Source organism: Pelodiscus sinensis, chromosome 6, assembly GCF_049634645.1.
Source record: "Pelodiscus sinensis isolate JC-2024 chromosome 6, ASM4963464v1, whole genome shotgun sequence".
NCBI classification, from domain to species: domain Eukaryota; kingdom Metazoa; phylum Chordata; order Testudines; family Trionychidae; genus Pelodiscus; species Pelodiscus sinensis.
Window position 1 is genome coordinate 126,718,749 of NC_134716.1, and position 17,965 is coordinate 126,736,713.

The window sequence follows — 17,965 nt, forward strand, 5'->3', positions numbered from 1 at the left end:
CCGAAGGTCTACTGCAGTCAAAGGGGAATAGATGACCAGAACACGGACAAAACTTTTGGAGGTGGGAAGGGGAGGGAACAGAGAGCCCTGCACGGATACAAAAACGTGGATCCGCTTCCGCCAAGCTCAACTCCCCATCCGATCCACAATCCGTGCTACAGATTTTACTTGCATCCGCACAATAAATCTGGAGGAGAGAGGGGGAAGGATCACAGATGAGGGCAGGGTTGTGCAGGGAAGAGGTAGGCAGCAGTGCGGAGAGAGAGAGAGTGTGTGTGTGTGTGTGTGTGTAACTAGGCGGGTTGTCACGTTCTATTTTATTATTAGTCTCTTGAGTGCTGCCATTTCTGTTCCTAGATACAGAAAGAGGGCAGGGGGGAGGGGCGTATCTGGAGCTACTTATTGAATACCCACACTGGTAGAGGCTGCTGTCCTTTTTAACAGTGTGCCAGGAGCTCTGCAGGTCAGTGCTTACTAGGTGGGGGCAGAAGGAGGAAGGGGGGCCAGGCAGGGCTGGCACTTGGGCCATCCTGCAAGGAGATTTAGGATGCAGCTTCTTGCATCCTTTCCCTGCCCTGACACCCCCCTTGCAGGGTGGTGGGCAGAGCCTTGCATGGGTATCCTCTCCACTATCTGCAGATATGATGTGGATCTTCATGGGTATGCAGGGCTCTAGACATAGTAACAGGATGTGGCAAGAGCCTGCCTGTGGCCTGGAGGTTGACATGCTAGTACCCTTGTGGCATCCAGGCCTTTAACTGCAGAGCTGTGACAACAGTAAAGCAGCTAAGGGAGAAACTTCATTGCACTTACTTGTTGTAACGAACGTTCAGCGTCAGTATGATCAGCCCCAGTATAAATGCCAGGGGGCTGAGGACCAGCATGGCTGTCTTCCAGTTGGTGGCTGGAATGGAACCAAATTGCATAATCACACAACATTTTCCTGTGTTATTCTTTCAAGACAGACACCTGTAACATTGTTCCAAACTAAAATGAGTCGTTCCAGCCCATCAAAAGTAGCAGAGGATGTAGGTGGGGGAGATGACTTACTTTGTGCACTCCTTGTTCATAAGGTCAGGTGCCAGCTTTGCCATATTATCATGGCTGCATTTTTACAGCCTATTCTTTGCAGGTTCCTCCCTTCCCTTTCTCAGAGGATAACAAATATTCAGAATTCTCTGCCCTGCAACCGAAGTTTCAGGATGCAAGGGGTGGCAGGGCAAGGGACAATGGCCGTTCGATACCAGCACTAAGTTCAGGGTGGAATGGGCTTCAGTGCTCAGCCATGGCAACACTCGCAAGCCGGCAGTACAGGTGATCCCCAGGAGGAATGTCTCCCCTAGGACATACTGCAGTCAGTTGAATGAAGTGTGGAGTGCAGCATCAGACAGCACTGGTGGGCACGGAGTAAGGGCACATCCCACAGGAACACTTTCCTGTTTGCAGGGAAAGGAAGGAAATTGGCAACCCTCACTCCACCCTATCTTTTCCCTTTTCCCATTTTTTTCCCAACATACCTACAGGCCTGGCCCCAGCATTTTTCCCTCGGTGTCCAGGTTGAGATCTAAACTGGGCAGTCATCTCTGCAGGGGCGAAGGAGCAGAGAGGCACGTATTAGGAGGCTGTCTTGACAAACAGAGGGGGCACATTGTGCTGCATTATCCTTCCTCTTTAGGGCTTTGTCTACACTTGCGGCTTCTTGCACGAGTAATATGCAAATGAGGCTAAGCATGGAATATCGCTGAGCCTCATTTGCATACCTAATGAGCCACCTTTTTTTCAGAAGAGGCTCTTACTCAAGTAATAGGTGTAACAGCATTGCGCAAGAGGGTTTTTCTTGCGCAAGAAGGGGCAGTGCAGACGCTTCTTCATGCGCAAGAGCCTCTTCTGAAAAAAAATGGTGGCTCATTAGGTATGCAAATGAGCCTCAGCGATAGTCCACGCTTAGCCTCATTTGCATATTACTCGCGCAAGAAGCTGTGAGTGTAGACATAGCCAAGGACTACCCTTTAGTGGCTGGGTTTGCCCTTGCTCTCAGATGGGGAAGAGCACAGGGGCCCTGCTGTAGCACCAAGAATGCCTGCATGCTGCTCTAGCTCTAACTGTAGCACCTGTGGGGCAGCCACAGATCCTCATCAGTGCACCGCTACCCATTGCTGAGGCAAGCCTCACAGCGGTGAGACGTGACAGGGCCGTGCTCGTGTGCCGAGGCCACCACACTAAGCTGCTGCTGCTTTTTGGACACGTGCGTTCAGGAAGACAGAGTACCCACCCTTCTCTGTTGCTGGAGTCATCTGATTGCTCTGTGGCAGAGGCACCGTGCTGTTAAACTCAGCCAGCGTGAAGGCAGGGTACTCCAGGGCAGAGCCCCTAGAACTGGTGTGGACCTTTGCTGAGGTACTGATGGTTTTAGCTTAGAAAGAAAAAAACAAAGTTGTCGACGGTTATTGTTTATTCACTATGCAGCACACTTGGGCCTGCTTGGCCCTCGGCAAACCACATGGGGACAAAGCCTGCCCTGGCTGATTGCTCCTGCAGCCCCCCAATTTGGATTGTGTGGTAGGCAATGGCCGGATCCGGTGTGGCCCTCAATTTGCATGGATATCAAACGCAACGGGGAGTGTTCAGCACCTTGCACGATCAGCCTGGTAGACAGGGCAGATTTTGATCCGTGGTTCAACAAGGTCCCCGTTCCAAGGACTATCTAGTCTAAAGAGGACGGGTGCTATACAAACAAACGGTTAAAAACACGACGGAGGATTCAGGTGGAGTCAGAGCTGAGATACACCCGCCCCTTCCTGCCATGTTAAATGAGTGGCCATGGCCAAATAAATGAAAAATTGACAAATGAATTAGGCACAAGCTTTTTGGTTATCAAACGCTGGCGATTAGGAAGCCGAAAGCATTAAGTAACAAAGACCAGGGAAGTTATTTAGGTGCTCTGGGGCTATAGGACTAGCATGCTGCCTGTGGCAGTGTAAGGATACATCCTTAACGACAGCAGCAAATCAGAGTTCCCTTCTCCTGATCTTGATGCTGTCAGTCTACATTGGGTAGCAGAAGTAGAGGAGGTCCTCTGAGATGCAGTCGGTCCACTAGACTTCTGCAGGAGTGGAGGTGCAATGCCAGCTTGTGTGTGTGTGTGTGTGTGTGTGTGTGTGTGTGTGTGTGTGTAACCAGGAGTGACGCTGTTACACCCAAAAGTGTAAGGAATAAAAGGAGACCTGCACTCCAGGAGTGACTGCTTCATCGTCTGAATGAAAAGCTGGGGGTGCCCAGTGGCTCTAAATTTTGGCTTGTGGCTTGTGGGAAGCAAGGGACTAATTTATCAAGCAATTCGAACAACCCAAGAGAAGAGTGAAGCTTCAATATCAGTAAAATCTTTGCAAGGGTGAAATAATGCCCCTGAGGGAAGCGATGGAAATCCCAGTACAGTACATGGACCACTTACAGAGAGCACTGTACAATTCACTGCATGTCCTGATCCTTTTCTGGTCTTCGGAACAGAAGAGTCAGGAACAAATGTGAGCTCCAGGTGTTGACAACTTTGTAAGGGAAAAGTTCTTATCATGAGCTCACCTCCCAGTTTATAACCTAGACGGGTTGAAAGGAGGGATGAATCTGATTGGATGGCGACAAATCAAGACAAATCAAGCTATTTCAACTTAAGCTACACAATTGACGTAGCTCAAGCTGTGTGGCTTAATTTGACTTTTGCCCTGCTGTGTAGACTACATGCCTCTGGCGACAGAGGCATGTAAATTAGACTACCTGACATAGTCAATGAAGCGGGGATTTAAATAAACCCCACTTAATTAAAATAAAAATGGCTGCTGCACTGTGCTGGCTCAGTTGATTGTCAGCACAGCGCGGCAGCCAAGATGCGGATCAGTTGGCAGGGAACGCCTTTGTCGACCGATTCCTTATGCCTCGTGAAACGAGGTTTACAGGATCAGTCAGCAAAGGCTTTCCTTGCCGAACGATCTGTGTCTTGACTGCCGCGCTGTGCCGACAATCAGCTGAGTGGCACAGCGCGGTGGCCATTTTTATTTTAATGAAGCGGGGTTTATTTAAATCCCTGCTTCGTCGACTATGTCGGGTAGTCTAATTTACATGCCTCTGTCGCCAGAGGCATGTAGTCTAGACATACCCATTATAGCTGTGTCTACACTGGCACCTTTTTCCGGAAATGCTTAAAACGGAATACTATTCCGTTTTCAGTTTTTCCGGAAAAGGAGCGTCTACATTGGCAGGCTGCTTTTCCGGAAAAGCCCTTTTTCTGGAAAAGCGTCTGTGGCCAATGTAGACGCGCTTTTCCAGAAAAGAGCCCCGGTCGCCATTTTTGCGATCGGGGCTTTCTTCTGGAAAAGACTACTGGGCTGTCTACACTGGCCCTTTTCCGGAACAGTGTTCCGGGATAAGGACTTATGCCTGAGCGGGAGCAGAATAGTTTTTCCGGAATAGCGGCTGATTTTGTACAGTAGAGCGTCGTTGCTTTTCTGGAAATTCAAGGGGCCAGTGTAGACAGCTCGCAGCTTATTCCGGAAAAGCGGCTGATTTTCCGGAATAAGTGGCCCAGTGTAGACACAGCCCTAGAGTTTAGACACTGGAACTAGTGAAAGTATAGAATCATAGAAATGTAGGTCGGGATGGGACCCAGAGAGGCCATTCAGTCCAGTCCCCTGCCCTGTGGCAGGACGAAGTATTAGATAGACTATCCCGACAGATGTTTGTCTAACCTGTTTTAACCTCTCTGACTAAGATGGCAACGGTCACTTAAAAGCGTAGCTCCCATTTTACAGATGAGGAAATGGAAGCACAGGGAAGAGAAGTGACTGGCCCAAAGGTACCAGAGCAGAGTCAAATTTAGAACCAAGGTGTTCCTGCTTCTCACACCTGTGCTCAGGCCAGTAGACCACATTACCCCCCCAGTCTCTAATAAGAATGGTGATGCCAAGGGACGCAAAAGGATTTTTCTAGTTTTTTTGCAGGTTGGCCCTGGATTCCACACTAGTTTCTCCTTCCTAGAAATTAACTCTGTCTACTGCAGGAGCTGCACTTCCCAGCTCCTGCAGGTAGAACCAGGGCAGCAGAGCTATGAACTCATAGCCAGGAGGTTACACTTTGTTTGAAAACAAAAAGAAAAATCTCCCAACAGCATTGCCGGTTCTTTCAATTTCCTCACACGTCTTGCGATTGCTGGTGTTTTTCTTAAAGTTCCAGTATGTAGAATCATGGAACCTGAGCCTTCATTTCTTTTTTTTAAAACTGAGCTGACATTAACTTCAGGTGTAGCATGAATTTTCTGATGCTAGCAATTAGTGTAGGCAAGAGTTGATTTCCCCTCCTGCAACATGTCGTTCAACTTGTTCAGGTGAACAGTGATGTCAATGAGAAAAGCCACATCCAAAATCCAGTTTTCATCTTCTAACTCTGAGTACCTTGGAGATTTCTGAGCAAGAAACTGTTTGATTCCTGGTAGAAGTGCCAGTATTTTATCACGGCAATGCACACCAAATATGTCAGATGTCTACTTATCTGGGCCAGTGACCAGCAATATGGAGAGCTTCTGTCTCAGCTCTTCCTGGTGTGACTGCCCCTCTCTGGTCGCTATTCAGTATAATTGTCCCCCGTTTGCTGCCTGCTCTGGTCACTGCGGAGCATAACTGTCCCTCCTATCAGACCCTTCCCTTTCTGTGTTGTGGAAAACAATCGGATTTCAGGCACATCCCATTATCCTGGCACCACCCAAACCTTGACCGTGCTTTAAGTTAGGGAAGGAGGAAGCTGCGAACTAAATTTGGTGGTCCGAGCTTTTACCGTTTAGGAGGAGTTCTTGAGCAAACCGACTCACAGACAGACGGACAGATAGATGCTCAAACAATCTAAAATATATATGGAGAGATATAGCACCACCTCTTGTGTGGGGCTCAGCAACTGTCATTTCCCACTGATATTAGTGGTTAGCTGAGGATGTTTGGGATGTTGCTAGAGCTCCTCAGTATCCCACAGGATGAGGGTCGGAACAATCATGTATGAGAATGAATTTGCGTGAGCTACAAGCCTGTTAAGCGCAGGTGTTAGATGGATTCTAGGTGATGGATCCCAAAAGTTAAGTGGGTTGCTAATGTTACATCCACTTCTTACTTTCATGAACCCACATCGATGCATCTGCAGCTTCCGCCATGAGGTTGCCATTCCAGGGAGCCGCCGTGGGGTTGACAGCACAGATGGTTTCATCTGACAAGGTCTTCCACTTGCTGAACTTATCTTTCTCCCGGGACACAACGACCGTGTGGCCTTGCTTCACGTTAAGATGCAAGCCCAGGCCATGCAAGGTCACGTGTCCCTTCTTGCTGCAAGCCCATGTTTGGCGCTCCCTGTTCCCACATGGCTCCAGGTGGGCGGCTGTCAACGCCTGTGGCTTGTGAGCAGTCAGGCACTGTTTGGTTTTAAGGCTGACGATAGACTTTGTGCTGGGGTCCCACCTCCACTGCTGTTGCTGGGAGTGCAGTTTGCAATCAGCCAGGCTGATCTGGTCGCTGTCATGGTGGGTGACTTGCATGCACTTTTCCAGCCGGATGTTCTTAATAAGGAAGCTTTGCCCCTCTGATACTGCAGTACAATCAAAGCACAGTTTAGTACCTTACATGCATACAGCAAACACAGGTCAGCAGAGCATCAGTCGTTAGCTAATGCCTACGAAAAGAGACTCTTAGTCTCCCCACTTCTTGCTGCATTTTCATATTCTACATACAAAAGAAAAAATAGCTTCCCTCTAACGTTTTAGTTTCCTAGGGTTGCATTTCTTAGAGGAAGGCATGGTGCATTGGTACCCAGAACCAAGGTGGAAAGAAGTAATAATATTGTCAATAATATATAAAGCCAATAGAAAAAATCATGACAATTTGCACAGCCATTTTTTGATTTTTTTAAATTTTTGTAAGGATTAAAAAGAAAAAGCTGGAAATTTTCAGCCAGCTATAGAGTCAATGAGAAACCGCACACAAATCAGTTGATATTTTCCCTATCAGAATTACGTTTTTCCTATGAAAAATTTCATAGAAATTCAACAAATGTTGACAAGCTCAGTTAATCTCACTTTGGGTCACTATGCTTGACTCTGTGACTACTTCCAGCAATTTGCAGATGACACTAAGGTAGGGGGAGAGGTAGATATGCAGAAGGGCAGGGATAGGGTCCAGAATGACCTAGACAAATTGGAGGATTGGGCCAAAAGAAATCTGATGTGGTGCAACAAGGACACGTGCAAAGTCCTGCACTTGGGACAGAAGAATCCTAAGCATTGCTACAGGCTGGGGACAGACTGACTAAGCAGCAGTTCAGCAGAAAAGGACCTGGGAATTATAGTGGATGAGAAGCTGGATAGGAGTCAACAGTATGCCCTGGTAGCCAAGAAGGCTAATGGCATATTATCAGGAGTGGCCTGAGGCGGGCTGCGGCAGCTGACGCCCCAGGCAGAATGCACGATCGACGCCCCCTCCTGCACGGATGTCAACGGAGTGATGTCATCATCGGGCGCCCCATTGAAGGTGGTGCCCTAGACGACGGCTGAGTTGGCCTATAGTCACGGACCGCCCCTGCATATTAGGGTGCATTAGGAGGAGCATTTCCAGCAGATCTAGAGAAGTGATTATTCCCCTTTATTCGGCACTGGTGAGGCCACATCTGGAGTATTGTGTCCCGTTCTGGGCTCCCCACAATAGAAAACATGTGGATGCATTGGAGAGGGTCCAGCGGAGGGCAACCAAAACAATTTGGGGTCTGGAGCACATGACCTACGAGGAGAGGCTGAGAGATCTGGGTTTATTTAGTCTGCAGAAGAGAAGAGTGAGGGGGGATTTGATAGCAGCCTTCAACTTCCTGAAGGGAGGTTCCAAAGAGGATGGGGAGAGGCTGTTCTCATAGTGATGGATGGCAGAACAAGGAACAATGGTCTCAAATTACAATGGTGGAGGTCTAGGTTGGATATTAGGAAAAACTATTTCATTAGGAGGGTTGGGAAGCACTGGAATGGGTTACTTAGGGAGGTGTTAGAATCTCCACCCCTAGAGGTTTTTAAGTCCCGGTTTGACAAAGCCCTGGCTGGGATGATTGAGTTGGGGTTGGTCCTGCTTTGGGCAGGGGGCTGGACTCGATGACTCCTGAGGTCTCTTCCAGCTCTGGGATTCTATGATTCCCGTGGCAACAATGGGAATAAACCAGTCAGCCTTAAAAACATTGGAAATGATTAGATAAGGTGACACAACTAGTCAATCAATTATACAGATTGAATACAGATGTCAGGGTTCCAGACCCAACAAGACCCTGGCAACTGGGTGATACACCTGGTGATGGTCCATAGAGCTAAGCTAACTGCCCTTAATCCTTTCAAAACTAGAAAGGCAGTCCAAGTATCAATAATATTAGCTTTTGAGCTTCTGTAACGATCGTTTTTTTGCTGGGAGCACCAACGGTTCCGGGATCCTTAAGGGATACGTACCAGCCGTTCAACTGAAAGGATTGTCATTGTATTCATTCCAAAATCAACTGTTATTCTGAACCAATGAGCACCCTGAAATATCCCTTGAGCCCTCTACTATATATCTCTAATAAATGTGTCGCTCCTGCTGTGTAACAATAATTACACAATAATGTGTTTGAACAATAATTTGGTTTTAAAGAAAGAAGAACGGAAACATACTTCTCAGATTTTCATCCCATTTCCCCTAGCTTATTTAAAATATTTGTAGCTTTAAGAATTTGCTCATTTATTCCCCCAGGAGCGAAAAATTCCCACCTTTGCCTGCCAGTTAAAACCTGTAAAGCCTGATGGAAAAATTCTGGAATGTAAAGAGCAAGAAGGACGCTGAAGGATGGCCTTAGAAAGCTGGATAATAATCTTTACACCCATCTCTGTGGAATTTCCCCTCTTGGCATAAAGAACAATACTTTTCATTAGCACCAAGTCACTGGCTCAATATGTGAAGGGACAGAGCGACCATGCAAACAGAACTCCGGGCACAGCTGGATGCAAGGGAAACAATAGATTAAAGAACTCTTAGGTTTGTTTGTAGGAAACTCCAGGTGCCTGCTAGACTTTATTATTAATTCAGGGAAAACATTGCCTAAGGGACTTTCTGGCTGCCCCAGAACCTACTGAAAAGAGAATGGGTAAAGTGCACTTCCAGCTTCTAAAATGTTATGTCATGTAAATATTAATAAATGAAATGCTTAATGCTGGTGAACAAGGACGGTTAGAGAGGCTTGGACAGTGAAGTGCTAAGCCTGAAGTATGGGCAACAGCAGAGTAAGTATCTCTAGAGCCCTGCACAGATACAAAATTTGTATCCACCTCCGATCCATGATCCACAAACATGATACGTGGATATAAACAGTCTACCTACAGATTTGTAGAGCTCTAAGAGTCTCTACTTCCATCTCTGCAAATGTGCTTCAGCTGTGACCTGGAGGGATCATCAGTATTGGAAACAGCAATCTTGTCATCATTAAATATTTGTATCTGTAGTGGGGCGGCTGCCCCACTTTGGAAGATGAGGGTTAAAACAGGCTAGAAAGAACCCAGCCAATAAGGGATAGGCTTATTAGGAGCCAATGAGGAGGCAGCTTGCTGGGGCAACTCAGATATAAAGAACTGCTCAGCAGGGCAGAAGCCAATTGGGCCCTGACCAGCGAGGATGCAGGACTAGTTCCCAGGGAAGACACAGCATCTTGGATGGAGCAGTGCTGGGCGGGGTCAGGGGAGCAGAGAGAAGGAAGCTAAACTCTGACACCTCTCAGGCTCTGGCCCCTGTTACAATGGGCTAAGAAGGTGCAAGGGCTCCAGGGAAGTAGCCCAGGGAATATTGGCAGACAAGGGGAGTGAAGGAGGGCTACAAATAGCTGCCGTCAGAGGGTTCCTGGGTTTGGACCCAGACTAGAGGGTAGGTGTGGGTCCCCCCTTCCTTGCACTGCACCTTGCCACAGTGTAGCATGGTTGAGAGGGACTGTGGCTTGCCCCTGTATCACTGCCACGTTATACTCAGGTTCCACCGGCAAGAGGCAGAGGGATGGCCATGAATCCGCCACAGCAACAAGGAGTCCTGTGGCACCTTAAAGAATAAGGGTATGTCTACACTACCCTCCTAGTTCGAACTAGGAGGGTAATGTATGCATACCGCACTTGCTAATGAAGCCCGGGATTTGAATTTCCCGGGCTTCATTAGCATAAGCGGGGAGCCGCCATTTTTAAATCCCCGCTGCTTCGAACCCCGTGTAGCGCGGCTACACGGGGCTCGAACTAGGTAGTTCGGACTAGGGTGCCTATTCCGAACTACCGGTACACCTCGTTTCACGAGGAGTACCGGTAGTTCAGAATAGGACCCTAGTCCGAACTACCTAGTTCGAGCCCCGTGTAGCCGCGCTACACGGGGTTCGAAGCAGCGGGGATTTAAAAATGGCGGCTCCCCGCTTATGCTAATGAAGCCCGGGAAATTCAAATCCCGGGCTTCATTAGCAAGTGCGGTATGCATACATTACCCCGCTAGTTCGAACTAGCGGGGTAGTGTAGACATACCCAGACAGATTTGTTTGGGCGTAAGCATCTGACAAAGTGGGGCTTTGCCCACACAAGGTTATGTAAGAACAAGAGAATGAGCCAGAGGTAAAATGGAATCCTAGAGCACTAGGACTGGAAGGGACGTCAAGAGGTCATCGAGTCCAGTCCCCTGCACTCATGGCAGGACCAAGCGCTGTTTAGATTATCCCTGATAGATGTTTACTGAACCTGCTTTTAAATATCTCCAGTGATGGAGATTCCACAACCTCCCTAGGCAATTTATTCCAGTGTTTCACCACCCTGACAGGTAGGAAGTTTTTCCTAATGTCCAACCTAATCCTCCCTTGCTGCAAGTTAAGCCCATTGCTTCTTGTCCTATCACTAGAAGTTAATTTTTCTCCCTCCTCCTTGTAATTCCCAGGATAAGTGGGACATATTCCAGGCTGCATGCACAAGATGTGGGGAAAAAATTACATCCTGGGCTTAAATTCAGACAGAGTGATCTGGAGTAAAGGTTGGGTAAATATTATTAATGGTTCACAATCCTGCAGGAAAGGCATAAGAAGTGGGGTTCTGTAGGGGTCTGTTTTGGGACTGGCTCTGTTCAATATCTTCATCAACAATTTAGATATTGGTATAGAAAGTACGCTTATTAAGTTTGCAGATGATACCAAGCTGGGAGGGATCGCAACTAATCTGGAGGATAGGGTCATAATTCAAAATGACCTGGACAAATTGGAGAAATGGTCTGAGATAAATAGGATGAAGTTTAATAAGGACAAATGCAAAGTGCTCCACTTAGGAAGGAACAATCAGTTTCACACGTACAGAATGGGAAGCGACAGTTTGGGAAGGAGTACGGCAGAAAGGGATCCAGGGGTTATAGTGGACCACAAGTTAAATACGAGTCAGCAGTGTGATGCCGTTGCAAAGAAAGCAAACATGATTCTGGGGTGTATTAACAGGTGTGCTGTGAGCAAGACATGAGAAGTCATTCTTCCGCTCTACTCTGCGCTGGTTAGTCCTCAGTTGGAGTACTGTGTCCAGTTCTGGGCACCACATTTCAAGAAAGATGTGGAGAAATTGGAAGGGGTCCAGAGAAAAGCACCAAAAATGATTAGAAGTCTAGAAAACATGACCTATGAGGGAAGACTGAAAGAATTGGGCTTGTTTAATTTGGAAAAGAGAAGACTGAGAGGGGACATGAGAGCGGTTTTCAAGTGTCTAAAAGGGTGTTACAAGGAGGAGGGAGCTGGTTAGTCCTCAGTTGGAGTACTGTGTCCAGTTCTGGGCACCACATTTCAAGAAAGATGTGGAGAAATTGGAAGGGGTCCAGAGAAAAGCACCAAAAATGATTAGAAGTCTAGAAAACATGACCTATGAGGGAAGACTGAAAGAATTGGGCTTGTTTAATTTGGAAAAGAGAAGACTGAGAGGGGACATGAGAGCGGTTTTCAAGTGTCTAAAAGGGTGTTACAAGGAGGAGGGAGCAAATTTGTTCTCCTTGGCCTCTGAAGATAGGACAAGAAGCAATGGGCTTAAATTGCAGCAAGGCAGGTTTAGGTTGGGCATTAGGAAAAAGTTCCTAACTGTCAGGGTGGTGAAACACTGGAATAAATTGCCCAGGGATGACCTGGGTGGTGCTAGGTCCTGTTGCGAGGGCAGGGGACTGGACTTGATGACCTCTCAAGGTCCCTTCCAGTTCTATGATTCTATGAATTGAATGTACAGGAACTGAGATGTGTACTAGGGATGGTCCATTATCTCAGCCAATACCTACAATATTTTTCTAAAGAGATAAAACCACGAAATGAATTGCGCAATCCAACACAACTTGGTTATGGAAGCCACGTCATGATGTTGCCTTCACAAAGATAAAAGAAACAATCTCAGAAACTCTAGTTCTTAATTAGTACAATTTGAACAAATCTGCAATGATTAGCGCAGAACAAGCTGCTATGGCCTGGTTGACGTATTGTTGAAAAAACATGGCTCTGCGTGGAATCCACTTTTGCTCTCGAGCGTTCACAGAAGCCAAAAAGCAATATACACAGATTGAAAGGCAGCGCCTGGAGAGCATATGGGCATGGGAGAACTTTTACAGATATTTGTGTGGATGGGATTTGTTTACACGGATACAGACCATCAACCACTTACAACCCTCATCAAAGGAAAAGCCCTGGATCAAGCATCCCTGAGATGCCAATGTCAACCGATAAGATCAATGTGATTTAACCAAATTGCTAAATATGTTCCTGGGAAAAAACTGATAGCAGCAGATACGATGTCACACTCTCATTACCTGTGATTTCAAAGAGAAAGGTGTGCATGCCTGCTGTGAACACATACTGCCCACTGTCAGAACAGAAGCTAAGCCAGCTACAAAAAGCAACCTCAACAGTCATACAACTTCAGGAAGTTCTAACACTGGAACGGCTGGCCCAGGTGTTTAGAGGACACTAAGGAAGTGACAACAGACTACTTTGTGTTGTGTGGACAATTAAGCAAATCAAATGGACTTGTGATTAAAGGTGCATCATAATTCCAAATGAACTGAGAGGAGAAATCCTAAACCTCATCCATTATGGACATTGAAGATTAATTAAATGCTGTGAACAGGCCAACCAATCAGTGTAATGCCCAGGCATCAGCAAGAACATAAAGTATCTGCATGTGAACATTGTAGAACTAACAGAGCAACACAATACAAAGAATTTAACAACAACCCTACTAGACAGACCTACGAAGACACTAGCTGCAGATTTATGCAAATTCACGTCATTATGTAGTTGTCATGGACTGCTTTTTCAGGGATACAGAAATAATGTACTTGAAAGACATAACATGTTGCAATGTTATCAAGAAACTGAATGACACTTTTGCTCATGTTGATATTCCAGCACAGATAATGACACCATGGACCACAATTCAGTTGAGCAGAGTATGTCATTCTAAACAAAATATAATTTTGATCATATAACTGGTAGCTCACCAAACCCACAAGTGAATGAAGAGGCTGAGAAAATTGTACCGACAGCCAAGAATACCCTACAGAAGGAAGATTCATCCCCTGCTCTTCTGAATTACAGATCAACACCAACTGTGGCTACTTGCTATAGTCTAGCACAGTTCCTGATGGGAAGACAACTCAGAGATATGGTTCCAACTTTGGAAAAGGTTCTATCTTCAAAGTGGCCAACCCGAAAGCAGACAAGTGGGATAAAAGGTCTAGAAGAGCTTATGAATATTTTTACAACAGACGTCTCTCAGAAATGCCAGGTTTAGAACTTGGAGACTGTGTTCGTGTCTAACTCGATGGAGAAAGAGGAGGGACATTTTCAACGGTTATAAAGAAAAATAATTCAGCACCCTGGTCATATGTGATCGAGACCAACAGTGAAGAGTTCAGCAGAAACCACTGACATTTATAGTTTGTTCCTCAGAAAGAACAATCAACAGATGACAGATGCAAAACAAGATAACTATGACTCAAGGATTCTAGGACGGCCATGGCCAGCTATGGCATCTGGGCAGCCAGATGACTAAGCGGTTATACATTGGGGTTGTGTAATTAGAAAACCATGTGATTCAGAGATATTTAAGAGACTGAACTTCAAACACAGTGTGATAATGTCTCAGAGGAGTAGCCGTGTTAGTCTATAAGTAAATAAACTTAAAAAACAACAATGGTCCTGTAGCACGTTAGAGTATGTCTAGACTGCATCCCTCTTTCTGCAGAGGGATGCAGATTTAGGCAGGTCGACATTGCAAATGAAGCAGGGATTTAAATATCCCGTGCCTAATTTGCATAAAAACAGCTGTCGCGTTTTGCCGAGTCAGCACTTTGTCGGCAAAAAGTGGCAGTCTAGAAGGGGATCTGTCGAGAAAGAAAGCCTTTTTTGACAGATCTTGCAAACCTCCTTGGAGGAGGCATAAGGGATCTGTCAAAAACGGCTTTCTTTCTTGACAGATCCCTCTCTAGACTGCCACTTTTTGCCGACAAAGTGCTGAGTTGGGAAAAACGTGGTGGCCATTTTTATGCAAATTAGGTGTGGGATATTTAAATCCTTGTCTCATTTGCAATGTCTACCGGCCTAATCTGCATCCCTCTGCCGACAGAGGGATTCAGTCTAGACATACTCTTAGAGGCTAACAAAAATATATAAACAGTATCATGAGCTTTCGTGGGCACAACCCACTTCTTCAGATGACATAGATGGTGGGAATGTAGAACTGAGAAGGGGATGTAATGGAATGCTAAACTGTATTACACTGGAGCGTCAGTGCATAGTCGAGTTAGTCTGTTACAGAAAAAAACAACCAATGGTCTGGTAGCACTTTATAGACTAACAAAACATGTAGATGGGATCATGAGCTTTCGTGGGCACAGCCCACTTGGTCATCTGAAGAAGTGGGCTGTGCCCACGAAAGCTCATGATACTGTTTATATATTTTTGTGAGTCTATAAAGTGCTACCAGACCATTGGTTGTTTTTTTCTGTATTACACTGCTTAGCCACTAGGTGGTGCTGTATATTAAAATACTTAAGCTAACCTCAGTCACGTCTGGCTGGAAATTAGGACCCTATGACAAACATATTGTGTGTGTACTTAGCTAAGAAAAAAGCTCTGTAGCCAGTCCACAGCTGCTACAAGGACATGACACAGGACAATGCTATGTCTCATAAACTCATAGGATGGATCCACCTATAACCTCTGCTATTAACATGAGGAACTTTTTGAGGTGGGTTTGCAGCTCTTAAGCAATATCAGAGAAGACATAAACTCATTGTCTAGGATCATCTATCTGGAGTATTGTGTCCAGTCTCGAGTATTGTGTCCCGTTCTGGGCCCCCCACTACAAAAAGGATGTGGACGCATTGGAGAGGGTGCAGTGGAGGGCAACCAAAATGATGAGGGGGCTGGAGCATATCACTTATGAGGAGAGGCCGAGAGAGTTGGGTTTGTTTAGTCTGCAGAAGCGAAGAGTGAGGGGGGATTTGAGAGCAGCCTTCAACTTCCTGAAGGGAGGTTCCAAAGAGGATGGAGAGAGGCTGTTCTCAATAGTGACAGATGGCAGAACAAGGAGCAATGGTCTCAAGTTGTGGTGGGAGAGGTCCAGGTTGGATATTAGGAAAAACTATTTCACTAGGAGGGTGGTGAAGCACTGGAATGGGTTACCTAGGGAAGTAGTGGAGTCTCCATCCCTAGAGATGTTTAAGTCTCGGCTTGACAAAGCCCTGGCCGGGTTGATTTAGTTGGGATTGGTCCTGCCTAGAGCAGGGGGCTGGACTTGATGACCTTCTGAGGTCTCTTCCAGCTCTATGGTTCTGTGATTCTATGATTCTCCCTCCACCACCATAATTGTTGCTATCTTCGATTTTTTTTATCATCAAAAGATGAAAGGCTAAGACAAAGGAATCTGAGGGAGGTTCCCAAACCTCAGCCATTCTTTTTAGGTGACAAATCTGAGGAACTGTCCCAGACTGAAGTGTCATTACCGGAGGTTTTGGAACAAACGGATAAACTAAACAGTAACAAGTCATCGGCACCAGATGGCATTTACCTAAGAGTTCTGAAAGTACTCAAATGTGAAATTGCAGAATTATTAACTGTGGTTTGTAGCCTATCCTTTAAATCATCATATTTACCAAATGATTGAAGATAGCTAATGTGATGTCAATTTTTAAAAAGATCTCTAGAGGTGATCTTGGCAATTACAGGCCAGTAAGTCTAACTTCAATACCAGGGAAAATGATTGAAACTATAGCAAAGAACAGAATGGCCAGACACGTAGATGAACATAATTTGCTGGGGGCAAATCAACATAGTTTCTGTAAAGGGAAATCATGCCTCATGAATCTACTAGCCGGAGCGGCTGAATGGAACATTCAAACAGCCTCCCCTCTGTCAGCTCAGAGGTGAATCCACCCCTATGTCTTCCTGCCTCTTCCATCACACCTGGCAATGAAGACATGGCAGCGGAAATGCCATGGCAAGTTTGCGGCTGACGCGTGTGGCAGAATGAATCCAGCTCGCTCTCCCCGTGCTACCAGGGGGTGTCAAAGACAGCAAGCAATTCTTGGGACAGATTCTCAGTTGTTTTAACGCAGCACCGCTCCATGGAAATCATACCTGGTCACAGACTATGACATAGTGGGGGTACCTGGCTGGTTTCTATGCTGCTGGCTCTGGGGTAACCCCCACTGGCTGCCGTGGGTACCACGACCCAGCAAAACAGGATGAGTCACTATGCAAAGGGACCTCTCAACCGGTATGGCCAGACACCCCCCATGGAGAGGAACAAAGGAAGGTGGAATGCTGCCCTGGCTGGGGGGCAGGGCTGGAAGAGTGTTGGGTAGTGGCTGTCTGGGAGCATGGAGGAGACAGCCTAGGGAAAGGGGCTGGAGTTTAGGGGCCCAGTCTCCCCCCATCTCAAGGGGGCCTGAGGCATCCTAGCCCAGCTCTGTGACCAGATTACATCTGTGCTGTGCTGTATCCTGGAGAGGCAATAAACTTCCTCTGTTCCACCGGCTGGTGCAGTCTGTTTGTGCCATTTCGGGGTGCAGGAGACGGGGGACCCCAACGCGCCGTCACGCAGGCAATCAGCAAAGGGATCAGCAAGGAGTGAGAAAGTGGCAGTATTGCTGGATGGCTGGTTTGGTAGCTGTCCTTTGGGCCTTAGCACAACAGTTCTTAGATTAAACGCACTGCAAAGTCAAAGGGCATTTTGCCAGGTGAGGAGGGTTTTGTTTGTAAAGCGACTCAGTCTGGAAGACAGCAGTGGAAAGTCCTGTTCCAAATGGATGTAAACGCAAAAGCAGATTCCTAAAGCTCAGAGCCTGAAGGTTAATAATACAGGTGCATGTGTGTGTGTGGGGAGGAGGGGGGAGGTTAAATAGTAGGAATTAGAGAGCAGAGAAATTTGGATCCAGATTTCAAACCCCTTTAAGGCATGAGGCCAGTGCTACCTGGGGTATGTTCATGCTCCCTGAACAGGGGCAATGTTACCCTTTAATGCTGAGCGATGAGGCTGCAGACAAGAGACGGAAAGAAGATATAACAACAAAGAGCAGTAGGTTCCAAATCTCAAACCCAAAGGAAAAACTGTACTTCTGTGTGACCACAGAACACCAGCACACCAGCATTGTCCAAAGCACAGGACATGTTTGTTCTCTTGAGGAAACACTAGCTGCCGGAAGAGGCTCTGACAGGCCTTTCATCTCTTCTCCAGCCTCTCAGCTTTTGTTTAAAAGAAAAAAGGAGTCTCTAACGCTTATGGTGGCAGAGAAAACCTTCAGAATGCGACTGCAAGTGAGTTTGCAAGAGAGCCTGAAACAGCAGCGAGGCAGTGGGATCTGTCCCATCCACGGCACTGGAGGCAGAGGCAATGGTGAGGCTTTTAATG

At 46.6% G+C, this 17,965-nt stretch overlaps 1 protein-coding gene across 2 annotated transcripts in view; it reads right to left on the bottom strand.

The window, feature by feature from the left end:
* LOC102448411 (uncharacterized) overlaps nt 1-17,965 on the bottom strand; it is a 36,306-nt gene that overhangs the window by 2,979 nt on the left and 15,362 nt on the right. The window contains exons 2-5 of one of the 2 annotated variants that reach the window (XM_006122982.3): nt 6,148-6,615; nt 2,273-2,413; nt 1,518-1,583; nt 814-904 (exon numbers count right to left, since the gene is read on the bottom strand). In XM_006122982.3, coding sequence (XP_006123044.2) covers nt 814-904; nt 1,518-1,583; nt 2,273-2,413; nt 6,148-6,615 — 766 coding nt within the window. The remainder of the gene's footprint in view (nt 1-813; nt 905-1,517; nt 1,584-2,272; nt 2,414-6,147; nt 6,616-17,965) is intronic. The other variant, XM_006122983.3, reaches the window with a different exon arrangement.